At 44.3% G+C, this 27,100-nt stretch overlaps 1 protein-coding gene across 1 annotated transcript in view; it reads left to right on the top strand.

Annotated features, from left to right (window-relative positions):
• The window catches only part of LOC120058914 (plexin A3), a 120,870-nt gene that overhangs the window by 81,808 nt on the left and 11,962 nt on the right, over positions 1-27,100 (top strand). The window contains exons 9-19 of the mRNA XM_039007663.1: positions 4,093-4,293; positions 13,644-13,740; positions 14,673-14,863; positions 15,019-15,167; positions 15,325-15,445; positions 18,778-18,914; positions 19,136-19,306; positions 19,848-19,941; positions 24,457-24,696; positions 25,020-25,163; positions 26,514-26,748. Coding sequence (XP_038863591.1) covers positions 4,093-4,293; positions 13,644-13,740; positions 14,673-14,863; positions 15,019-15,167; positions 15,325-15,445; positions 18,778-18,914; positions 19,136-19,306; positions 19,848-19,941; positions 24,457-24,696; positions 25,020-25,163; positions 26,514-26,748 — 1,780 coding nt within the window. The remainder of the gene's footprint in view (positions 1-4,092; positions 4,294-13,643; positions 13,741-14,672; positions 14,864-15,018; positions 15,168-15,324; positions 15,446-18,777; positions 18,915-19,135; positions 19,307-19,847; positions 19,942-24,456; positions 24,697-25,019; positions 25,164-26,513; positions 26,749-27,100) is intronic.

Below are 27,100 nucleotides of genomic sequence, written 5' to 3'. Positions count from 1 at the left end.
ATAATAACCAGTTTAGACATCATACAGAACCCAGCCAGGATAATAACCAGTTTAGACATCCTACAGAACCCAGCCAGGATAATAACCAGTTTAGACATCCTACAGAACCCAGCCAGGATAATAACCAGTTTAGACATCATACAGAACCCAGCCAGGATAATAACCAGTTTAGACATCATACTGAACCCAGCCAGGATAATAACCAGTTTAAACATCATACAGAACCCAGCCAGGATAATAACCAGTTTAGACATCATACTGAACCCAGCCAGGATAATAACCAGTTTAGACATCATACTGAACCCAGCCAGGATAATAACCAGTTTAGACATCATACTGAACCCAGCCAGGATAATAACCAGTTTAGACATCATACTGAACCCAGCCAGGATAATAACCAGTTTAGACATCCTACAGAACCCAGCCAGGATAATAACCGGTTTAGACATCCTACAGAACCCAGCCAGGATAATAACCAGTTTAGACATCCTACAGAACCCAGCCAGGATAATAACCGGTTTAGACATCCTACAGAACCCAGCCAGGATAATAACCAGTTTAGACATCATACTGAACCCAGCCAGGATAATAACCGGTTTAGACATCATAGTTGCGGATCAGATCTACATAACAGTCAGGAGGAATTTTGGACCATTCCTTTTTACAAAACTGTTCAGTTCAGCAATATTCTTGGGATGTCTGGTGTGAACTGCTCTCTTGAGGTCATGCCACAGCATCTCAATTGGGTTGAGGTTAGGACTGACTGGGCCACTCCAGAAGGCGTATTTTCTTCTGTTGAAGCCATTCTGTTATTGATTTACTTCTGTGTTTTGGGTCGTTGTCCTGTTGCATCACTCAACTTCTGTTGAGCTTCAATTGGCGTACAGATTACATTCTCCTGCAAAATGTCTTGATAAACTTAGGTTGTTAATTTTTCCGTCGATGATAGCGAGCTGTCCAGGCCCTGAGGCAGCAAAGCAGCCCCAAATCATGATGCTTCCTCCACCATACTTTGCAGTTGGGATGAGGTTTTGTTGTTGGTGTGTTGTGCCTTTTTTCTCCACACATAGTGTTGTGTGTTCCTTCCAAACAACTCAACTGTAGTTTCACCTGTCCACAGAATATTTTGCCAGTAGCACTGTGGAACATCCAGGTGCAATTTTTCTAACTTCAGATGTGCAATGTTTTTGTTGGACAGCAGTGGCTTCTTCTGTGGTGTCCTCCCATTAACACCATTCTTGTTTAGTGTTTTATGTATCGTAGACTCGTCGACAGAGATGTTAGCATGTTCCAAAGATTTCTTTAGCTGACACTCTAGGCTTCTTCTTAACGTCATTGAGCACCTGCAGTCATCTTTGCAGGATGGCCACTTCTTGGGAAGAGTAGCAACAGTGCTGAACTTTCTCCATTTATAGACAATTTGCCTTACCGTGGACTGATGAACATCAAGGCTTTTAGAGATACTTTTGTCAACAATTCTTAATCTTAGGTCTTCTGAGATCTCTTTTGTTCAAGGCATGGTTCACATCAGGAAATGCTTTTTGTGAATAGCACAGTCAAATTTTGTGAGGGTTTTTTATAGGGCAAGGCAGCTCTAACCAACATCTCCAATCTGTCTCATTGATTGGACGCCAGGTTAGCTGACTTCTGACTCCAATTAGCTAGGGGTTCACATACTTTTTCCAACCTACACTGTGAATATTTATAGGGATGCACCGATATTACATTTTTGGCCTATACCGATATCCAATATGTTCCTTGCCAAAAAAACGATACCGATAACCGATATTTAAACATTTTAGCGGCCTTTTAAGCATACTAGTACAGTTAAATAGTTAACACATACACATGGACGCAGCGGTCTAAGGCACTTCATCTCAGTGGAAGAGGCATCACTACCTACAGTCCCTGGTTCGAATCCAGGCTGTATCACATCCGGCCGTGATTGGGAGTCCCATAGGGCTGCCCACAATTGGCCCAGCGTCATCCGGGCCGTCATTGTAAATAACAATTTGTTCTTAACTGGCTTGCCTAGTTAAATAAAGGTTACACACACACACCACACTGACCAAAAAGGTATTTTGTTGGCATTTACGTATGTCCCCATTACCAGTAAAACATCATCAAAACCTATTTCTTTCCATTCTTCCTGTGCTGTTTCGCTGTTCATTTGTTCAGTCGTTTCATTCTGAACCAGGATTTCTATGTAGCGACTTAGAGAAAGCTTACGTTTATTTTGAATGGCCAATAGAATGATACATTTTGGATTAAACACTCGCTTTTCTGATAAAAGAAGCATAAATAAGTACTTCTGAAGCAATGTAATAGTAGTTTGGGGTTTTATAATGTGTCCACTCAAATAATTGAAAAAAAACAACATTAAGTTCCATCATGAGTCCTTGCCTAAAATATGTCACAGACTGTACTACTCTGTTAAATGAATCATGTGTTTCTGTTGTGCCAACCTCTCAAAGTATCTTTGTGATGCTACTTTTACTCTGATGTAGGTAGCCATGAAATCCAATAAGCAGGCTCTAAGTAACCAGATCCACTGTACCTACTGTATATGTCAGCCATTGAATAGAGCTCTCTACAAAGATAGTAGCTCTTAGGCCATCAGAGATGTGCTACTGTACACCATCGCCTGGTTGCTAGGATGTTACTAGTCTCATCTAATTTTTCACCATGGCAGACCTCTCTTGAATCCAGTCAAAATGGACAAATGTGGTCAAATGTATTTGGCTGTTACCAGGGAAAGTTTTGCTATTCAGAAATGTTTTCACTCACATTACCTTTGATGCATACATTTGTCATACTGGACATGATTTAGCATTTTCTGGCAAACCAGGTGTTGAGGCTAGGTCCCTGATGACTCAATGTGGCATACGTGATATCAGTGGATCTATTTGGTGTTTTGAACGTCAATTTGCCAATTGACAAAGCAGCGTTGAGAAGCGATCTGAGCCATTCATCATTTCCAAAAGGCTAACCATCTCCAGTCTGAAGCCTTCTGTCCTCACTATGGAGATGGAGGTTATTCAATGGCGCTGCTGATAAATCGGATTCATATTGCAGGCAGAACCCTGCTAACACCACCACCTGTGCCCACCACCACCACCACCTCCCTGCAGGAAGTAAATCTTTCTCTTCATCCACAGAATATGAAAATGAGATTTATTGATGCACCAATATACAAACCTTTACAAATCGCTTGCCAGACGCAAGATTTATGGCTGTGTGAGCTGTGGAGTTGCATCATTGTTACCATGGTGTTGGCTGGTGCTCGGTGTATCTTTCCTGCAGACAGAGGCTTCTCTCCCTCCCCTCCGCCCCACCGCCTTCCTCGTCGCTTGCCGCCTCCACCTGCCCAGACAAGGCCTCTGATTTATCACCTCCAGTCTGGCAAATTGCTTTTACAGCCTCCTTGATTATTGTTCAGCGCTAAATGGATAACAGATTATTTCTAAGGATCCTTTAATACACAGGGGGTCTGAAGGGACATTAGCCTGCTGTGGTATCTCGGTTGGGGATGGGCACATCAGCAATTTTCTCGGATTGTAATCATTGCATCAATAGTGACTTTCCTGTGACTTCCGAGATTCTTTATGTGTTCTTTCCCGCAATGTCACTAGTAATCCCTTTAATAAATGCCTGGACCCTAACTGGGCTCTGGAGCTGTGCTCACTTCCCTAGCACAGGCAGACATGTAGGACTAAGGAAGATATTAATTTCCCGCTTCATCAGTATGATTTGTGGCTCATAAAATCAGAGATGGATCCAACAGCTGTGTAATAGGGATTTTAACCTCCGTTTGCTTTGGTTTCAAACTATTCCACTTTTAATGGCCTCTGTGCAGATCTTTCACATCTGGTTGGCTGTACCTCTGCTTTGTTGGGAAGTAGAGCTGCTAATGGACATAACTCACTGCTGCTCTCCGCTCAATAAACTGGAATCAATAAATTTTCTTTAGCTATGGAGACCAAGTTTTAATGAATGATTATGTTTATTATTCAGTTCTGGCATCCCGTATTCTGATGAGTTTACAAAGAAAATGAGCTGTGTTCATTTGTAACTTTGTTTGTTGATTTTCAGGGCTGTCCCCAGATCCTGCCCACCAGTGACATCCTGGTACCTGCAGGGATCATTCGTCCAATCACGCTGCGAGCCCGGAACCTCCCTCAGCCTCAGTCTGGACAGAAGAACTATGAGTGTGTGTTCAACATCCAGGGCAAGATGCAACGCATCCCAGCTGTGCGCTTCAACAGCTCATGTATCCAGTGCCAGAACACCTCAGTGAGTACATGGCCTATAATTATGACTTACCCGCACTGACAGCCTTATTTCCAGGCCCTACAGAATGTTGTTATTTATACAGTATTTACTGTTAAAGATTATGTGAATTGTTGTTGGATTTGAGTTCTTGGTCCAGTGTAAAAACTATTTTTTCTTATACCGATCTTTTGAACTAGTTTTCCACAGGTCCTTTACTAATGCTTGTATAAAGAAAGAGTATGCCTCCCCTCTCCCTCTCTTCCTCTCTGTCTCATGGAAATAATAGGCAGAAAAATCAAGGTGACTTTCCATTGAGTCACTGATCACAAAAAAACGTTATCCGCAAAATCAGCAAAGACATCAATTCAGAGCATTAAACTTGTTTTCTCAATCCCAGTGAAAAATGTGGCATGTCAAAGAGCTGACATTGAGAGTATCCTCTCTACCCCTCTCTCTCTCTCTCTCTCTCTCTCGCTCCGTAGCACCCTCTCTCTCTCTCTCTCTCTCTCCCTCTCTCTCTCCCTTTCTCTCCTACTCCCTCTGTCTCGTAGTAATGTTACAGACGGCTGCCTTCTGTGACCCATCTGGTTGTCTCAGTAACCCCAGGGAATCTTGTAAAATAATTAGCCAGTCACAGGATGTGGGTCTTAATTTGGTTGGACAATGTGACCTAGGGAAAGGGAATGTGGTGTGGGTGGAGGTGCTGGAGCGTTCCTTGGGTAGGGGTTGACTAGCCCTCTGCCACGGAGTGTCTCCCCTCTAACCCCCTTAACCCCTGGCGGTCAAAGGTCAGGCTGTGGGCCACTGTCCTTTGACAGGACAATTGATGTCCCGTGGCAATTTAATAATGAGGATCACGTATCCAGCACACACGCCCTTCCCCAGCGGGTCGGGTTAGGATTGATTGTTGTCCTTTCCCTGGCTGACACATGCTGTCTGGCGCACTACATTGTGAAGGCCTTCGGAAGGACCCTGCCGCGAAGAGCAACTGTTGTCCTTCCATCTGTTTCCACTCATTTCCTCCCCCTCATCGTTATGTCTTTCTCTGACCCCCGCCCCGCGCACTGTGGCTATGCATTTAAAATGAAATTGAAAAGTAGTTTTGTGGTAGACAATCATTAAGTGAGTGCACAAAGGTTAGAGGATTGGGCATTGGGGTTTGGATTGTTCAAAGCATAAAGCTGCAGATGCTGTGTGAACAATGCAACAGCTCTATGAATATAGTGAGTAAATCAGCATTAAATAGATGGGCTCTAGTGTGTTAATCACTTCACCTGTGTAGGCCGTCATTGTAAATAAGAATTTGTTCTTAACTGACTTGCCTAGTTAAATAAAGGTTAAATAAAAAATGTATTAAAAAAACCTAAAGGTAAACATTCGAGGCTCTTTACCACACGCAAGGACAGGCTGAAACATTGAGTATACAACATTAAACTGTAAATGTTAGTCCTCCCTCACACTCCCCTGCTTCATCTCAATCTGGCAGAAAGAGAAACCACACTTTGAGATTGATATTCAGGCCCTGACGTTTTTTTACTACTCCCCTCCCCCATTCTGACTGGTAGCTACTACCCGCTGTCTCTGTCTATCTCTTTCTTCCCCCCCCCTCTCCCCTCTCTCTGTTTGGAGGGGATTTTTAGATGAATTGATAGTGTGATTACCTGTGACACAGTGGGCTAGGGCCACATCATCCCTTATTCTCTGGCTCTGCCCCTATCTGATGGATCTCTCCTGAATAGTAATCTAGCCATAGTGAAGACATGCCGCAGATTACACTCAGTTCCTGGGGTGTGTGCTGTCCTCCCTCCCCTCACACTCAACGGCTATCAATCAGTATGGCCATCAAGACGATTGGCTGTCAAGACTGCTGCAGTCAGGTGACTTTGAGGCCATGGGGTCCATGCTAATGCAATTGTGAGTGGCCTCAGATGGGCAATGCTGAATCAATCAATTTCATCTGCTGTTTAGTCTCCCCCTCACTGAGAACTTTCAGGTATCAGTCAGCACTTTTGCTCTAATGGGAGGCCACTGAGGTGGGGGTTAGTTAGGTTAAACATGCTGCTGGACATGTTCACCAGCTGTGACAGTATGTTTTACCAGACAGGGCAACTTCAACTTCTAGTGTAGTTGAATGTTGCAGTTGGATGTGATTTCACTGTCAGGTCTTGCTTTAATAAAACTGCTACTGTAGGTAGAGTAATGCGGAGATTGAGTGATTGTTCTGTGACTCAGCTGTAGCCTTGGCCCTAGCCTGGGTACCAGTCTGCTTAGTTAACATTTCACTCCTTGTATTCCGTGTCATTGTTTGGCATGACAATTCCATAAGGAGTTGACAGGAGAGCAGAAACAACTGGCGCCCAGGCTACTTTGGCCCTGCTTGATGATGCAAATGGGGGGGAACTCGGGGGGGAACTAACAGAGATATAACTCAGATTTGATTTGATTTGATTCATTCTATGGGAACTAAACACACAGCCAGACCCCTCATATTACCCCATCACTGCCTCATAATTGTCCTCTTATCAGCACTCTTATCCCTGTGACGATCTTCTCTTCTAATGAGAGCCCCTTCCTGGCCCTCCTTGGGAGAGAGGGGCCGTTCTAGTGGACCAACAAGCCTCCCTCCCGTCTCCCTCACTTCTCTGCTGTTTCCCGCCGCCTGGCCTTTCTCACTCTCACAATGCTCTCTCTGTATGTACACCCTTATCTACATTTAGAGCCAGCTGGTTTGTCCTGGTAAATACATTTTAAAAGTCCACTATATAGTACATAGAGCTGTCATTCACCAGAGAAACTAGCCCTGAGGCTCGTGTGTCCATGTTGGTGTGTGTGTGTTTCCAGGACTGTTGTATGTGAATTTGACCCGTGATGTGCAGTTCAGCATGTGAAAGATGTATCTGCCACAGATCTCGAGTAGCCCTGTGTAAGTGATGCAGACAGATAACAACAGTTTGCCCTCAGACAGACAGACCAGTGAACAGACCAGAACAACACATATGTCTGACAGCACATCCTGCATAAATACAACACAAGGTTGTGCCCTTGCCTCTGCCCACATACAACTTGATGTCAAATATATGCCATCCTCTTTCCATGCTCCACCTCTTCCGTCTCTCTGCCTCTACTTTGGCTTTTCCATTCATTCATTTTCTCCAGCTAAATAGAATAGATACTGTTACGCTGTTATACTGTCTTCCTGCAGGCGTTGCTGGATACATGTCATTTAAATTCTACTGCAGCAGGTGCATCTTGCATGGCCCACATCCCACCTGCATCCAAAGAGAAATGCAGTACCTTTTTTGTAAGGTACATATGCATAAAGATTAGACAACACTGTATGATAATTCATGCTGATCCACATCAATCCATCAATCACATTCCCCAACTGTAGGATATCCTTCAGAAATGTGATTTGGTATCACGTCAAAAGGCGTAGATGTAATTCAGCTCAAACGCATGCCTGCTTGTTTCTGTCTTTTATCTGTTTCCCCGCTTGATTTGTACTGCAGACAATGTGCTGCCATAGCCAGAGTAATCAGTATGATACACCCCCCACACATATACACACTGCCTTTCAAATAAATGATAAGTAGGGTCTTTGCCGTTGAAACTCAATAAGCATTTGCTTTGATAATGTAAAGGGTTTTTGTGCATTTTTGTTTGACAGCATGCTTTACGTTGCAGATTACACATGGCACACATGTAAACCTTTGATAGGCTGAATCGGCATACATGGGACTTTTCATCTTTTGTATCAAGATGAGAGGAAATCCAAATGAATCCATGGACGTAAGTGTTGCTAAGCGCTGCTGACCCCTTAGCGACAGGCATTGGCGGTGTTACCCAGGAAACGTACAGTAAAGCCTTTTGCACAATGACCAAGTTGTGAACTACCCTTTTGATGGAAAGTGCTCTCACAAAGAACACCATTATTCCCGAACGATGGTGGCAAAGCTTTTTGAATAAAAACACTTACATGTTCTTTTTTCAGGCTTTCTGAACCAGCATGCCCTCATTATTCTATTATTCTCATCAAGTGTCGAATCAGACGATCAACGTCTTTGGTGCTTCTAAGTGGACGGTATGGAAATGACCTGCCCTTCTCTTGACACCAAAGGCCCCACTAATGGAAAAAATGTAGCATGAAACAATCTACATGTTAGTGATACTGTGGATATGTCACCTCATGGTCAATGTAAACATGCTTCCATGCACACTAAGTAGTAGGATATGATATATTGTACACTGCATACATATATTTTCATGTAGGTTTATCTTACACCTGCTCGTTGTATTTACCATAGAAAATGGCAGTCTAATGCTATGGTATTTATCCTTTCTATTTTGATTGTTGCGTATTGCGTATCCCTGTCAGTCTCTGAGGCTGGATATACTGGATTGTGCCTGTGAGGCTCTGTAGCAGGTGGGTTTTGGTGGAATAAATTGTCCGCTAAACGAGGTGATCAATCAATAGCATGAATTATGAGCCTGTTTCATCATGTCTGTGTTTCATCCTGTTTGTTTTAGGCACTAGCAATGGAAGGGGAGAGAGCCTCAGCTGTATTCCCCTAACTGAGAAATCAGGGCATTAGTTACCCCTGCTCTGACATTTTTTTTTAGATTCCCAAAGTCATCTACAAAGAATGCTTTGGTGTCATCATGTGAAAAGTATGCTTTGGTTTTCTTGTGTTAAAGCACTTACCTCAAATATGATGACACAAGTTCAAACATGGCCTCAACATGCAAGTCATATATTCTGTGTTTATGGAGTGAGCTCTGAACCAGGCACAATTGTTCACGGGCAATAAGACCATTCCATATGACCCTGTCTGTTTCTTTAACCAAAACCTTGTGACCGTAAATCTGTCACCATGACGAAGGACACATTTTTTCCTCGTGCAGTAATCATAATGATGAAAGTTTGGTTTGCAGAAAATATAATTTATGTTCGCTAATATGGACTCCCTATTAATTACTGTGTATGTTTAAGAAGGAAAAAGGGCCTTTTTCTCAAAGGTAATTCTGCTGTAGTCGGTCGAATTTTGAAACTTAATTAAATGAAACAGGAAAGCCTCCATCATTAAGGTAAATAGATTTTCACTCTGTCACTACAAGGAGCCAGCATCGACGGCACAGTTGCAGCCAATTCTACTACTCACAGTATTTGTCCTCTTCATTTAGACTGATGGTTAAGACTGCAGATAACTACAGTCGATCCTTGTCGATGTTCAATGGCTTAATTGAAATCTTAATTACTTTATTCTGAATGAACACAACTTCTAAATGTGTATTTTTTTCTCTCTCTTCGCTCTCTTCTCTGAGCGTATCGTGTATCGTCTTTGATATATAGTATAATTTTGTTTTTGTCACATACAGCAGAGAAATGTCTTGTTTTACAGGGTCAGCCATAGTAGTACGGCACCCCTGGAGCAAATTAGGTTTAAGTGCCTTGCTCAAGGGCACATCAACATATTTTCACCTTGTCAGCCCGGGTATTCAAACAAGCGACCTTGTTTGGCCCAACGCAATAACCACTAGGCTACCTGCCATCCAATTCCTACAGTAAAATGAACTTGCTTACAATGTGTACCTCTCGCATTAGTCCCTTCAATAGACCCAATTTTCATTGATCAAAAGGAATATCAAAAGGAAAATCTTCCATTGTAGTTGTTTGCAACCCATTAAAACCGAAGGATAAGTAGACAATAAATCATGAAAATAGTGTCTCTGTCTCAGAGGTAGCGCAAGTTTGTATCTGTATCCAGTGATGGATTTGTTTTTTTAAAGGTAAGATTACCTCACTTACTCGCCTCGTTGTCATCCCAGAGACATGTCTGACAGAACCAGGCCAATTTGTCTCCACTCGCTAGTCTCAGATCCAATGGAACCAAGGCCGGAGGAAAATCAATTCACGACTGGCAGAGATAAGCTGCATTGTATGGCCCAACACAAAAGCGTCCCCCCATTTACACATATCCGCTAATCTCCTCAAAGCTGCCTGCCTTTCACTTGAAAAAGAGGGAGAAGGCTAGGAAATGCATATTATATTAATTCCAGAAATACATTGTATGGCTCTCCTGTGGCTTTCATTATCAGGGCCTTGGGAAGACTGCATGACAACAACCTAGATATTTACAAATGAATATCTGTTTCTGAACCTGCCAAGGCTTTAACGCTGCCGTCAACTCACCAACCTGATTTGGTTTACCTACTGAACAAATGTAACGCCTCATTGGACTGTGAAGAATATTGTTGGCCTTATCAACCATTTCACGATATGCTGTTATTGAATGAGGCATTTTCAATAGACTTTCCCTTTTTCGGCTGAAAAACGACCACAAAGGTTAACTGTAGTTTATATGTCTGATTGATGGATCGGAGTGAGGATGGTCTCAAGTTGAGTTGAGTTTTTGTTGTGTGACACTGTGAAGCGATATGATTGGGGGAAGTTAATTCAGTGACCCCACCCAGGGAGCTGCAGTTACCTCAATTATGGTCTGGTGCCTGCAGAACCAACTGGACCCTATAGAGATGTAAGAACATTTGGAGCCACGTGTCAACAGGTTCAGTGGGCTTTAGTTCAGCCTTTCAGCACCCACACTGTTGCATTCTCTGCTTGACTTGCTCCCAGATATTTCGCAGAACAGCTGCACAAAGATTCAAGCCTTCACACACATGCACACTCGTGCACACACACACACACACACACACACACACACACACACACACACACACACACACACACACACACACACACACACACACACACACACACACACACACACACACACACACACACACAGGCATGTGAGCGTACACACACACACTCGTTTTATTCTTCTTTCCTTGTCGGGACCCAAAATGTATTTCCATTCAAAATCCTAACCCAAACCCTAAACCTAACTTCTAACCCTAAACCTAACCACTAACCCCTAACCCTAATTCGTACCCTACACCTAACCCCTAAGCTTAAAATAGCCTTTGTCCTCATGTCCCAACGAAGGAGAATTTTCCTTGTTTTACTATTGTCGTGGGGAGTTTGGGAGATTGTAGGTCCCCACAAGGAGAGAAGAACCAACACACACACACACACATACACACTCACAAATAGTCACACACATTCAAACACAGTCAAACATACCACAGCATGTTCAAAGGTACTTGCATCGCAGTGCTAAAGGCGTCACTACATTCCCGGGTTCGATCCCAGGCTGTGTCGCAGCCGACTGCGACCAGGAGACCCATGAGGCGGCGCACAATTGGCCCACCATTGTCCGAATTAGGGCAGGGTTTGGCCGGCCAGGATGTCCTTGTCTCATCGCACTCTAGACTCCTTGTGGCGGGCTAGTGCGGCTGGCTTCCGGGGTTAAGCGAGCAATGTGTCAAGAAGCAGGGCGCCTCTCCCGAGTCCGTACGGGAGTTGCAGTGATGTTACAAGACTGTAACTACCAATTGGATATCACAAAATTTGTGAGAAAAAAGCGGTGAAAAATACATTTGAATTAATAATGAAAACAACATACCACAGCTGATTTTCCAGTTAACATGCCCCTGGACTGATGAGGAATTCAGAGACATACACGTCATCCGCACCAGGGGAACCGTGGGTTAACTGCCTTCCTCAGGGGCAGAACGACAGATTTTTGCCTTGTCAGCTCGGGGATTCGATCCAGCAACCTTTCGGTTACTGGCCTAATGCTCCTACCCACTAGGCAACGTGGATAAAGGTTAGGTATGGATGGATTAAGGTGAGCTGTGGATGGATAAAGGTTAGGTATGGATGGATAAAGGTGAGCTGTGGATGGATAAAGGTTAGGTATGGATGGATAAAGGTGAGCTGTGGATGGATAAAGGTGAGCTATGGATGGATAAAGGTTAGGTATGGATGGATAAAGGTTAGGTATGGATGGATAAAGGTGAGCTGTGGATGGATAAAGGTTAGGTATGGGTGGATAAAGGTGAGCTGTGGATGGATAAAGGTTAGGTATGGATGGATAAAGGTGGATGGATAAAGGTTAGGTATGGATGGATAAAGGTGGATGGATAAAGGTTAGGTATGGATGGATAAAGGTGAGCTGTGGATGGATAAAGGTTAGGTATGGATGGATAAAGGTGGATGGATAAAGGTTAGGTATGGATGGATAAAGGTTAGGTATGGATGGATAAAGGTTAGGTATGGATGGATAAAGGTTAGGTATGGATGGATAAAGGTGGATGGATAAAGGTTAGGTATGGATGGATAAAGGTGAGCTGTGGATGGATAAAGGTTAGGTATGGGTGGATAAAGGTGAGCTGTGGATGGATAAAGGTTATGTATGGATGGATAAAGGTGAGCTGTGGATGGATAAAGGTTAGGTATGGATGGATAAAGGTGGATGGATAAAGGTGGATGGATAAAGGTTAGGTATGGATGGATAAAGGTGAGCTGTGGATGGATAAAGGTTAGGTATGGATGGATAAAGGTGGATGGATAAAGGTTAGGTATGGATGGATAAAGGTGGATGGATAAAGGTTAGGTATGGATGGATAAAGGTTAGGTATGGATGGATAAAGGTGGATGGATAAAGGTTAGGTATGGATGGATAAAGGTGTCACATCTGATACGTTCATAAAGACTTAACGGTTCAACAGGAACCATCAGGTTCTACTGTATCTCCATCTTGGTGGTCATACTGTAGCTGCTCTCTCTCTCTTTGAATCTGCTGAGAGTCATCTTAATGTGGTTTGAAATAAGTTATATTTTTAATGCTGAATTCAGGGCCCTCGCTTGCTTTTAGTCTGCCCTCATTCCTCCATCGCCTCCTTAAGAACACCCATAAGTGTTCTGGCCGTGGATCAATGTGGCTGATCAGCGATATTCTCTCAGGGTTGCTGCTGGCTTAGTGCTCTGAGTGTTGCTGCTAATTAAAACACAGGCAGTAAAACCACACCCCCTCCTTCACTTGACAGACACACAGCAGCAGCAACACTCTCTCTCTCTCTGCAAAAAGCCAGATTAACTCAAAGCCTAGTCTGTCAAAAAAGCCACTATGTTTCCCTGACTCCCTCACAACTATGGAATGTAGTGGCTAGTGGCTAGGCTGGTGGCTAATGGGTTGTTACACAGAGAAGATTAAATGTTTTTCGTTGTACAGTATAGTGTATAGTATAGCATTATGGTTTCCACTGCACTGTGCCAGCCAGCCATGCCAGCCATGAACTCAGTTTATACTGATGAGCCAAGTCATAAACCACAATAAGTGGAATGACTGCCACTGTCTTTATTAATAGGGCCCTATGAAGGCTTGTCATGCTCTGAATGATATTGGTCTTTATGCACCATCAGTACAGTATGATGATTGACTCATGGTTTATATGTGTGTTTCCTGCAGTACTGGTATGATGGGGACGAGACGGGAGACCTGCCTGTTGACTTCTCTATCGTCTGGGATGGAGACTTCTTCATCGACAAGCCTGCCACCATGAAAGGTATGTTGTTTTATCATTTTCAGAATGGAACATTCTTCATAATAGTGTCGCAGCTAAATAGTGTAAAGGACAAGTCGAAGACGTAACTGGCACACAACAGGGAAACAGCAGACACACTGGTCAAATATGTGGTCATCCCATGTTGAGCCCTCTAGTGGCACTTGAGTGTTGAATCGACTCTATGTGGATTGGGGCTATGGCTACCACAAGAAATCATATTCAGTGGGATAATTCAGTCGCAAATGTGGATTAAGCCTTGGCAGTTTTTTTTTCTAATTGTCTTCAAAACTGTTAAATTGACAAACATTTATGTAGATGAGTAAGAGATAAAAAATACAGAATTAAATGTGCAGTCCCATGTTTTGTATGAACACACCTTGTATAACTGCAAGTCGGGGACACATAGTGGTTGTCAATACTTCCCTCAAAGGAGCTTTATCTCACTGGTTTCATCGGGCCACTCTGAAAGAGACTCGTAGCTCTCCACAATCAGACTGCAGATACCATCTCTCCACTGGGCGATTGGCCCTGCACGAAGATGAGCTGAGAGGAGAGAGCTAGTCATGTGGCTAGCTGCACAGTATTTGATTATGTTCTCCTTCTGAACTGGTCAATAACTCTGTGTACCATCTTCACCTTCAAACCTGTTTTATCGAGGCGGCTGCGTAGGAGCGAGGACGAGGCTGAGCAAGGGGATAAAGGGAGATTAGCAGCTCAGGACGTGTGCTGTCACATACAGACAGCACAGTGCAGCGCACCTCACCACTCACCTTTCTGTCTCAGACTCCATCTTAGACGAGTGTTAACTCTGTCTCTGTCTGTCTGTCTGTCTGTCTGTCTGTCTGTCTGTCTGTCTGTCTGTCTGTCTGTCTGTCTGTCTGTCTGTCTGTCTGTCTGTCTGTCTGTCTGTCTGTCTGTCTGTGCGTGCTCAGCCCTGCTGTATAAGTGTGAGGCCCAGAGGGACAGCTGTGGCTTGTGTCTGAAGGCCAGCACAGCGTTTGAGTGTGGCTGGTGCCTGGACAACAAGAAGTGTCTCCTGAAGCAGCACTGCCAGATGCCGGAACAGAACTGGATGCACCCCGGCAGGCACAACGTCCGCTGCAGCCACCCCCGCATCACCATGGTAAGACTGGAGCACAGAGATATACTGTGTATAATACTGTATGGTTGTGTTTAATTCTGTGGGCTAGAGCCTCAGAACCCAGGCCTTCTGCTGTGTGCGAGCATGCTGACAGGGAGATTGCTTCTCCGTGACCTTGACCCTGTTTCCATGGACAGATCCGCCCGTTGACGGGGCCCAAAGAGGGGGGCACGCGAGTGACGATCGAGGGGGAGAACCTCGGGCTGCAGGTGCGGGAGATCGCCCATGTCCAGGTGGCTGGAGTTCGCTGTAACCCTGTGCCCTCCGAGTACATCAGCGCTGAGAGGTGAGTGTGGTGACTTTGTCAATAGCGTTTCACTTGAATGGTATGCAAGTAAATTAGTGATACTTGGTCATATGTCTGCTAACTCTATTTCCTTTTAACATTAGGCAACATAAGCAGTGGGTCTTTGACTGACAGCTGAGTGTATTCTGTCCCTCAGGATCGTGTGTGACATGGCCGAGGCGCTACTGCCCCACTCTCCAGGTGGCCCAGTGGAGCTGTGTATCGGGGTGTGCAGTGCAGAGTACCGCACTCAGTCATCCCAGACCTACTCCTTTGTGGTGCGTATGATCCCACATAACCCCATCTCTTCCCAGAAAGATGACTGTGAAGAAAGTGTCTGGCCGTTTCCGGAGGCGAAGGAAGGATACCCGACCAATTGCAGTGGTTCTTCCCCGGCAACTAACTAGTCTTATGCTGCAATACAGAGATGGTGAACGTGTTGTGAAAGAAAGTGTGGCCGATGTTACATGTCAGAGATGACAAAAAAAACGGTAACTGTAATCTGTTACGTTACCTGCAAAAAATATTGTAATCAGATTACAGATACTTTTGAAAAATTAGACGATTACTTTGAGGATTACTTTTATATTCAGAAAGGATGTTTGCAAAACAAAAATGGTTGTTTTCTCAATCAAATTCAAATCAGCATTGAAAAAAGGCACAAGTTTAAGTTTGTTCCACCTGAGCGAGTCTGACCACAAGTCAGAGACCACTATGATGACACACCAAACGTGTTTGATGGATCGCGGGTATAGAGCAGGAATAGGCTTTTGTAGGCTACAGTCCAAGCTATGTCTTCCAATGGTGCGACTGCTGTCGGCGTCTAAAGATTATCCAACTTGAATAAACGCTTGGAGGTAAGGATGAGAGCAGTGGTGTAGTCTACAGCGATATGGACATCACGTAATATTGATATCTACATAGCGCATTGATGTGAATCACGCTGCTGCTCTCTCATTTAGCTGTTTGTGGCTTATGGATTCTGGTTGTTGTGGATGGCTGTTCAGAAATCTAAATGTATATTTGAACCCAATAATGGTTGAATTGAAGAAGTTTAAACTACCTATCAATCATTGTTTTTGAAACCAGTGGACAGCCAGTGAAATATGTGCTCTTGCAACAGCTGTTGGGTGCGGATCCCAGCCTATGGAATAAAAGTGGGGCTTTTATTGCTCAATCTAATTTGTGCTGATAATTTTTTTTATCCATAGGCCTAACGGACACATGTACATACTCACACACTTTTGATAGACTCAAATCAAATGTATTTAATTAGCCCTTCTTACATCAGCTGATATCTCAAAGTGCTGTACAGAAACCCAGCCTAAAACCCCAAACAGCAAGCAATGCAGGTGTAGAAGCACGGTGGCTAGGAAAAACTCCCTACATTTACATTTACATTTAAGTCATTTAGCAGACGCTCTTATCCAGAGCGACTTACAAATTGGTGCATTCACCTTATGATATCCGTGCTCCCTAGAAAGGCCCGGAACCTAGGAAGAAACCTAGAGAGGAACCAGGCTATGAGGGGTGGCCAGTCCTCTTCTGGCTGTGCCGGGTGGAGATTATAACAGAACATGGCCAAGATGTTCAAATGTTCATAAATGACCAGCATGGTCAAATAATAATAATCACAGTAGTTGTCGAGGGTGCAACAGGTCAGCACCTCAGGAGTAAATGGCAGTTGGCTTTTCATAGCCGATCATTGAGAGTATCTCTACCGCTCCTGCTGTCTCTAGAGAGTTGAAAACAGCAGGTCTGGGACAGGTAGCACATCCGGTGAACAGGTCAGGGTTCCATAGCCGCTGGCAGAACAGTTGAAACTGGAGCAGCAGCACGGCCAGGTGGACTGGGGACAGCAAGGAGTCATCATGCCAGGTAGTCCTGAGGCATGGTCCTAGGGCTCAGGTCCTCTGAGAGAGAGAAAGAAAGAAAGAAAGAGAGAAAGAGAGAATTAGAGCATACTTAAATTCACACAGGACACCGAATAAGACAGGAGAAATACTCCAGATATAACAGACTAACCCTAGCCCCCCGACACATAAACTACTGCAGCATAAATACTGGAGGCTGAGACAGGAGGGGTCAGGAGACACTGTGGCCCCATCCGATGATATCCCCGGACAGGGCCAAACAAGCAGGATATAACCCAACCCACTTTGCCAAAGCATAGCCCCCACACCACTAGAGGGATATCTTCAACCACCAACTTACCATCCTGAGACAAGGCTGAGTATAGCCCACGAAGATCTCCGCCACGGCACAACCCAAGTGGGGGCGCCAACCCAGACAGGAAGACCACGTCAATGACTCAACCCACTCAAGTGACGCACCCCTCCTAGGGACGGCATGGAAGAGCACCAGTAGGCCAGTGACTCAGCCCCTGTAATAGGGTTAGAGGCAGAGAATTCCAGTGGAGAGAGGGGAACCGGCCAGGCAAAGGCAGCAAGGGCGGTTCGTTACTCCAGTGCCTTTCCTTTCACCTTCACACTCCTGGGCCAGACTACACTCAATCATAGGACCTACTGAAGAGATGAGTCTTCAATAAAGACTTAAAGGTTGAGACCGAGTCTGCGTCTCTCACATGGGTAGGCAGACCATTCCATAAAAATTGAGCTCTATAGGAGAAAGCCCTGCCTCCAGCTGTTTGCTAAGAAATTCTAGGGACAGTTAGGAGGCCTGCGTCTTGTGACCGTAGCGTACGTGTAGGTATGTACGGCAGGACCAAATCGGAAAGATAGGTAGGAGCAAGCCCATGTAATGCTTTGGGGCAATCTTAAAGGTGCAATCTGTAGTTGCTACATCCATTTTTGTACTTATAAATGATATATATTAATGTAAAGATATAATTTTATCATATTATTATTATGTAGTAGAAAGCGATGGGTTAGAAGAAGCCTACATAACCAACCCAACAAAGTAAAATGTAACATCCATATATAGCCAGCTATGTAAACTTTAACATTGATTTATACTGCAATAGATGTTCAATTGATAACATTCTTCTTCTTATGCCTCTTAAGGGGAAAGTAATCTAAAAGTAACTGAATGTAATCACATTACATTACTGAGTTTGGGTAATCCAAAAGTTACGTTACTGATTACGATTTTGAACAGGTAACTAGTAACTGTAACGGATTACATTTAGAAAGTAACCTACCCAACCCTGCCAATGTAACATACAGTAATTACCCAGCTATCCCAACAGAGCATTAAGCAGCGGTGAAACAGGAATGTGGCGATAGTTTATAATCTCCTTAGCCTGCAAGGCGAGCAGCTGACTGAAATGAATGGGCTTGACTGCTGCCCTTAAACAAGCAATCAATAGCAGACCTGCAGTTCTATTCCACCAGAACCCAAAAGCAGCTCCCAGCCAAATGAATACATGTGAATGGAGCAATTATGTATGTAGCTAATTACAGAAAAAAGTAACATTCTCACTCATGTCACTGTCACTGTGCTGTTGAAAACACTTAAACTGCAGTGCAGTGTGTTGCAGCAATTACCAGAAATATAATGGGAATCGGTTTGTTGTACTGTAGCTTTTCACAAAAACTGTATAATTGTTTTGTGTGCTGGGTGTTAACAGTGAGTTTCCTTCCTCTCTCAGACCCCCAGCTTCAACCGTGTGCGCCCGGAGAAGGGCCCCGTGTCTGGGGGATCCAGGCTGACAATATCAGGCCGTCATCTGGACGCTGGGAGCACTGTCACTGTATTCATCGCCCAGGAGGAGTGTCTGTTTGTTAAGTGAGTAGTCAGTCAGCTTGACCCCACCTCAGGGGAATGGACTGTGGTAGTATAGTAGGTCAGTGTTGTCTGTGCAGTACACTCAGAACTGAACATATTGGACACACTCTGTCTGTGACAGTGACAGTGTGACAGCATGACATTGTCTTGAGTGTCATTTCAGACAGTGAATTCATTCTATGAGATACTACTATATGACATTCTCTGCCTAACCCACACAGGAGGACCAAAAGGGACATTGTGTGTGTGACACCGTCGTCACTGTCTGGCTCAGGCCCCGCGTCAATCAAGCTGTTCATTGACAAAGCTGAAGTCACCAGCAGTGACACACGCTACATCTACACAGAGGACCCCACCATCTTCAGCATCGAGCCCAGCTGGAGTATAGTGAAGTGAGTGGTGGTGATCCCAGCCTGGCTCCTCTCTTCTCCTCTACTCTCCTTTCCCCTCCTCTCCCAGCCAACGGGCTGGAGCCTCTCAGAGCATAACCAGGGTCCTGGGAGAGTTCTGAAGAGAAACTCAGCCCAACCATCTATTACTGCCAGTAATGACCCAGGAACACACAGAGATTACAACATGATCCCCAAAGCCACACACAGACACCCACACAGTCCCATTGTAGCCATTTCACCATGACACTTAAAGCACAATAGACAGTGTGGGGGATGATGTATCTAATGTATATAAAATCCTAATTCATGGGACCTTTGAGGGGACTGTAGAGCTTCCCTTTCCTCTGAATCCCAACAGTACTGTAAGATAAATCATACAAACAGCATGCTGTAGCAAAATAGCACCTCTGCTACACGGAAGTTCTTATTTCATTCCTTCTCTCTCTGCCCATATCACCAGTGTGCAATAACTATCTGACATGAAAGCAGGTCTTTAGCATAGCTTGAAAGCTCTTAACCACCATGCTTGTTTGTGTTTCAGTGGTAGCACCTTGATCACCGTCACAGGTACCAACCTGCTCACCATCCAGGAGCCCAAAGTCCGTGCCAAGTATGGAGGAATAGAGACTACTAATGCAAGTGTTCCAAATATAATACATTCCATGTTTGCACAGCACCGCTTTGATTATTACAGTTGGTTAACGTGTATAATAGCTACAGAAATGGAAACTTTTGGTGTTTACACGTGTATTTGTTTGATTTACAACTGCACAGGAACAAGAAGAAACGAATCAAAACTGAAATGGAGATTTTTCACTTTGAAGTAAAAAGAATGGCCTGGACTAAATTATTCAACATTTAAATGAATTTGGTTGGAGACAATTATTCTTGTTTACTGTGTAATTTATCTCAACTGTGGTAAGTTGCAGGTGTCTACAGGGTAAAAATAGCTATACAACCAGTTTTGAAATGAAAAATCTTAACATTCTGCTCCATTGCACTCCATTGTAAAGTGCAAGGGTGCCAATATATTTGACCACATCTGTAGCAGCAAGGACTTATGCAATAAGCTTTTGCTACTGTGCCCATGGAATTCCAGTGAAACATCAGTGTTGTGGTTTTACACAGTAATCTATGGGCTCTATTTTCGTCTGGCGCTAAGGCTGCGCAAATGTCAACCCACTTTAGTTGGAAATTTCCGTATGTAAAAAGTACCCCTTGTGCCAGGTTCTGCAATTTACCTGTCTAACATCAAATTACTTGCGCTGAGGTGGGAGGGTGGCAATATTTGAGGTGTATCCTTAAAAACAAGTGGAAAATTACAATTTCATTCAGTGCAAATACGGAGATTTAAAGGCCCAAAGCAGCTGTTTTTATCTCAATATCAAATAATTTCTGTGTAACAATTAAGTACCTTACTGTGATTGTTTTCAATCAAAATGGTAAAGAGCAATTTCTCAAACAAGAATTTTGCTAGGACTGTCTGGGAATTGTCTAAGTGGGGAGGGGAAAACTGAAAACTAGCTGGCAGAGAGGTTTGGAGTTCTCGTTCTTATTGGTCTATTAACAAATGTACCACCTGGTGGTGTCACCAGGCAGGCCAAAACTCACAAAAACAGGCTGAAATGTATTTTCAAACAGCTCTTACACTAAAAGGACATTCTCATAATTTTCACAATCTCACACTATTATTCCAACCTCATAATCAAATGTATTTATATCAATCAAATGTATTTATAAAGCCCTTCTTACATCAGCTGATGTCACAAGGTGCTGTACAGAAACCCAGCCTAAAACCCCAAGCAGCAAGCAATGTAGGTGTAGAAGCACGGTGGCTAGGAAAAACTCCCTAGACAGGCCGGAACCTAGGAAGAAACCTAGAGAGGAACCAGGCTATGAGGGGTGGCCAGTCCTCTTCTGGCTGTGCCAGGTGGAGATTATAACAGAACATGGCCAAGATGTTCAAATGTTCATAGATGACCAGCAGGGTCAAATAATAATAAGCACAGTGGTTGTAGAGGGTGCAACAGGTCAGCACCTCAGGAGTAAATGTCAGTTGCCTTTTCAAGGACGATCATTCAGAGTATCTCTACCGCTCCTGCTGTCTCTAGAGAGTTGAAAACAGCAGGTCTGGGACAAGGTAGCACGTCAGGTGAACAGGTCAGGGTTCCATAGCCGCAGACAGAACAGTTGAAACTGGAGCAGCAGCACGACCAGGTGGACTGGGGACAGCAAGGAGTCATCAGGCCAGGTAGTCCTGAGGCATGGTCCTAGGGCTCAGGTCCTCCTCCGAGAGAGAGAGAGAGAGAGAGAGAGACAGAGACAGAGAGAGAGAGAGAGAGAGAGAGAGAGAGAGAGAGAGAGAGAGAGAGAGAGAGAAAAAGAGAGAGTGAGAGAGCATACTTAAATTCGCACAGGACACAGGATAAAACAGGAGAAATACTCCAGATTTAACAGATTGACCCTAGCCCCCCAACACATAAACTATTGTACCATAGATACTGGAGGCTGAGACAGGAGGGGTCGGGAGACACTGTGGCCCCGTCTGACAATACCCCCGGACAGGGCCAAACAAGCAGGATGTAACCCCACCCACTTTGCCAAAGCACAGCCCCCACACCACTAGAGGGATATCTTCAACCACCAACTTACTATCCTGAGACAAGGCCGAGTATAACCCACGAAGATCTCCCCCATGGCACGAACCCAAGGGGGGATGCCAACCCGAACAGGAAGACCACGTCAGTGACTCAACCCACTTAAGTGGCACACCCCTCCTAGGGACGGCATTAAAGAGCACCAGTAAGCCAGTGACTCAGCCCCTGTAATAGGGTTTGAGGCAGAGAATCCCAGTGGAGAAAGGGGAACCGTCCAGGCAGAGACAGCAAGGGCGGGTTCGTTGCTCCAGTGCCTTTCCGTTCACCTTCACACTCCTGGGCTACACTCAATCATAGGACCTACTGAAGAAATTAGTCTTCAATAAAGACTTAAAGGTCAAGACCGAGTCTGCGTCTGCAGACCATTCCATAAGAATGGAGCTCTATAGGAGAAAGCCCTCCTCCATCTGTTTGCTTAGAAATTCTAGGGACAGTAAGGAGGCCTGCGACCGGAGCATACGTGTAGGTATGTATGGCAGGACCAAATCGGAAAGATAGGTAGGAGCAAGCCCATGTAATGCTTTGTAGGTTAGCAGTAAAACCTTGAAATCAGTCCTAGCCTTAACAGGAATGCAGCGTAGAGAGGCTAGCACTGGAGTAATTTGATCACATTTTTTTGTCAAGGCTCTAGCAGCCGTGTTTAGCACTAACTGAAGTCTATTTAGTGCTTTATCCGGGTAGCCGGAAAGTAGAGCATTGCAGGAGTCTAACCTACAAGTGACAAAAGCATGGCTGCATTTTTGGACAGAAAGTTTCTGACTTTTGCAATGTTACGTAGATGGAAAAAAGCTGTCCTTGAAACAGTCTTGATATGTTCGTCAAAAGAGAGATCAGGGATCATAGTGTGTAAATATATATAAAACACTCCACTGGGTCTTCAAGACTCACCAAAAGCAGGTCTTAGCAGTAACGTTGTTGGTTATGGCATGGATTTGGACAGTGGAACCGCAGCCTATCCAGCCATGACTCACAGTGCCCATATGCACATGGAACAGAGAAATGTGCTTTTTGTGCCTGTGAACCTCGTATTTAGAAACACTTTGTTTAATTGAATAAAAACCCAAGAATAGCCTCCCCTCCCCTCAATGAAGGCTGTTTTTTTATCCTGCCCAATGCATTCACAAAGTAGCCAAGTCTATCAAGAAAGGGTTTGGCTCGTGAGACCGCTTTTAAATAAATCTTAATCACCAAAGCTTTATTAAAAGATTACGTTTGGGAGCCGCAAACATCTAGCTGACATCCCCTTTTTGTATATGTATTGTAGGCCTACATAGTTTCAGCCAGCTACTGTTATTATTTGTGTAAAACCCCCTCCAGTTAGGCTACATGTCCATATGCCCATCATGGAACGAGAGATGAGATGATGTCAGTGACAAAAACTAGCCCTCGGGAGCAGGGTTTAGGTCAATTCCATTTCAATTTCAGTCAGTTCAGGTAGTACACTGGAATTCCAATTCCAATTCTCTTCCATGCTTTTCAATTAGGAAAATTTGGAATCGGAATTGGAATTTGGTTTAATTTCTGAATTGATTGGAATTTAAATGGTAATGACCCCAACCCTGCTCAGTGAGCTACCCTTAAAGCTGGTTCCACAGCAATGCGTCGAGTGTCTTCCTTGTCCTGGCCATGCATTAGCAAAGTAGCCTATCCATAAAAGGTTTCCAAATGGTCTAATTGTGAGGCTTTTTCATTATTCACAATTCACATAGGTGTCATGACGTTGGCCTACCTGCATACTCCATTTCTCTTGTATCCATCCCCATTTCCAAAGGGCGCCTCTTGTCCGGTTACCAAAGACACGCTCCTCCAAACATATTAAAATTATTCAGTCTTATAATGCCATATCAACGGTGCATAGGCCTATATCTTGCTTATTGCGAATGTGACTCACACATGCAATAGGCTACATAACATTTTAAGGGGAGCCTAGTCTTTTTTTTATTTCAGAAGAATTGTGATACATCAAGACATGTATGGCCTATACTCATGGAAGCAATTACATCAATGTTGACTGCCAACTCTTCAAACATATTCAGCAAAAACGGGATGTATTCTACTATTTGTATTATTTGTTACTGTAACCTATGCTATGTATTTAATAAACTAGGACGAGGATATTCTGGCCCCCAGACGAATTGCAGTTGATGACAAAGCAAAGACCGTCAATAACATACTGTAGGCTACACAACTTGAGAAAACCGCATGCAGTATTAAGCCATGGAAGCCGTTGATTGGCCAGTGAATGGTCAAGCCCTCGTCACACCTACAACTTATTTGTTAATCAAAACCCAGCCCTTTCACACCACCGCCACCTCTTGTGCCCATAATTCTCGCTGTGAAAATAATAAAAATATTTCTGACACACCCCCAGACCTATAGCGCTACCGCCAGCGCTAAGATTTACCATTGCGCTAGTTTTGGTAAGATAAGGCCCTTTGTCTAATACGTGTTCCTGGTTTGACCCTCCTCCTTCATCTTCCTCTTCCTGTCTAGGTGTGCACTGTGGTTAATGATTCTGTGATGACCTGTCTGGCCCCGGGCATCATTTACACCAAGCACCAGGCACCAGAGTTAGGCCTGCACCCCGACGAGTACGGTTTCATCCTGGATCACGTGGCCGCACTGCTCGTCCTCAATGGGACACCTTTCACCTACTACCCCAACCCCACCTTCGAAACACTAGGGAACTCTGGGATACTGGAGGTCAAGCCTGGCTCTCCCATTATACTCAAAGTAAGTAGATTGTGTTCGTTTGGTTTCATTTTCTGTTACTTTTGTCAGTTTAGAGAAAGGAGAAAAAATCTCTAGAGATGAAGCGTCTTGGGTATTGGCCCAAAGTAAGAGAGGTCCTGTGAGACAGAACCAGTACAAAGACAACTTCCCTACATGTCTACTTACAAATCCCTGAGCTGAGGATGGACTTACAAGTCAGGATTGATAATACTCTGAAGACCCATAAAAACACTTTATTGTGTGTGTGCTTTAGTCTGATAAAGGTATTGTTGTCCCCCAAAAATGTATTTTGAAAACTAACAACACGCTTCTTTTTAAAACAGGGAAAGAATCTGATTCCCCCTGCTCCGGGCAACACCCGCCTGAACTATAGCGTGATGATTGGTGAAACGCCCTGTCTGTTAACCGTCTCGGAGTCTCAGCTGCTCTGTGATTCGCCAGACCTGACCGGGGAGCAGAGAGTCCTGGTAAGACCAGATGTCCCGCCCACCTTTTACTGTAGTTTGAGTATTTTATGTCAACAATAGCTTTTTGTGAAGTATCCTTTATTGACGTTGTCAAAACTGCTCTGGCCATAACCCAGTGCTGTTATTTCCCTAAATGTATTTGCCATGTAGTTATTGCACTTTTATCTGTGCTATTTGGGAACATGTCTGACTCTGAGGGCTTTGTACATCCATAATCAATTCTATAATAGCTCTGGCTGTCTGGATGTTTTTTTAACTTGAATGCTAATCCAACAAATGTAAAGGTCAAATGGGAAAGGGTCATCCTGCATTAAGCACTTATGATGATTACGGAGGCCTGCTGATACAAGCAATTTCCCATTTAATCTAACTATCTGTTGACTCCGCAGCTCGGAGCATTATCATCAATGCCAGACAGGACTACCTCTCTTTATTACAGGCACGCCTCAGCGCACAATGATTTCAGCTGTGGGCTTAAGCAGTAAAGGTGAAAAATAATCATCTTGGATTGATGAAATGCAATTCCTTTTTAAACAGTTTTATGGACAGACAACCGTTGTCGGAGCAGGTGATTTAATCGGCAGAGGGCAGTCTGGTCAATTTGATAACTGCAAGTGTCATAAGCAGTTATCCATGTATTCTTATACAGTGCCAGCTGCCAAGACAATCATGGCACAGAATGATTAGAAGCAGGTAGATTTAGTCTGGAGTGTGGCAACTTGTTTACTTTTTGTATCAAAGGCATCGTCCTGATCCTATGGTATTGACTTGACATTAACACGCCTGGACGAGGTAACTGGCTGTTGATTCAGTGAAACGCTCAGACTCAATTTCATCAGATCAATAGAGTCAGCTGTGGAGAGAAGGGTACGTTTACAAATCAAAGCTGAGATCAAAGAGAGGGGGAGAGAGGGAAGATCGAGAGAGGAGAGAATGGTAGCGGTGATGGGTGAGGTGGAGTGATCTCGGAGGGAGGGATGGAGATGCATGGTATAGCGAGAAGGCTGGGCCAGCTGTGTTAATGACCTGACACACAGCACAGCAACCGACAGACACATAGACAGCAGAGTGGCATTCTCCCTGTTCCCTTCCATCCACGCCACTCAATAATTAAAGCACACAGCAAGAGTGGAATGGGCGGGTAAAGGTGAAACTCGTTAGCCAAACCTGTTGGAGGCCATCAGTAATTGGCCTGAAGTTTAAAAAGGAGATGTTAGAAGGGGCTCCAATGAACCTGGGTCAAATCTAAAAACTTTCGACTCGTATCTCTGAGTCTCTGCTACATACTGTAGTTATGAAACCCTTCGTATCACAGAGACACATTTTTCCATCTCTGCGTTTCTCCTCCAGATTGTGGTGGGTGGTCTGGAGTACTTCCCAGGCACCCTGCACATCTACTCCGACAGCACCCTCACCCTGCCGGCCATCATCGGGATCGGGGCGGGAGGAGGGGTGCTCCTCATCGCCATCATCGCCGTACTCATCGCCTACAAGAGGAAGACCCGGGATGCTGACCGCACCCTGAAACGCCTGCAGCTGCAGATGGACAACCTGGAGTCCAGAGTGGCCCTGGAGTGTAAAGAAGGTAGGAGCACTGGTCTTCCTTCTCCTATTTCTCTCCTGTCCTTTTCACCATGACCACTAAAAAACAGGTTTATGTGTATGCGTTCCACATACATGGCTGTCACTGAAATGACACCAGTGCTCGCAGGTTATTTTGATATTCTCTTATCAGAGAGCTGTGTGTACTTTTGTAAGAGTAGTGACAAGGGTGCTATCAGAATTTGCTTTCTCTGAACAGTTTCTGTTACTGTGATGCTCTTGTAGTAGATATGTGACAATATGATACAAGTTAATCACTCCACATTCTTTACCATATGTTTTCTCAGACGTTGACTCTGTACGAGGTAAAATAAGTATTTCTCATGTCACACAGC

The sequence above is a fragment of the Salvelinus namaycush genome, chromosome 14, assembly GCF_016432855.1.
Source record: "Salvelinus namaycush isolate Seneca chromosome 14, SaNama_1.0, whole genome shotgun sequence".
Classification (NCBI taxonomy): Eukaryota; Metazoa; Chordata; class Actinopteri; order Salmoniformes; family Salmonidae; genus Salvelinus; species Salvelinus namaycush.
This window is presented reverse-complemented; position numbering and strand designations above follow the sequence as displayed.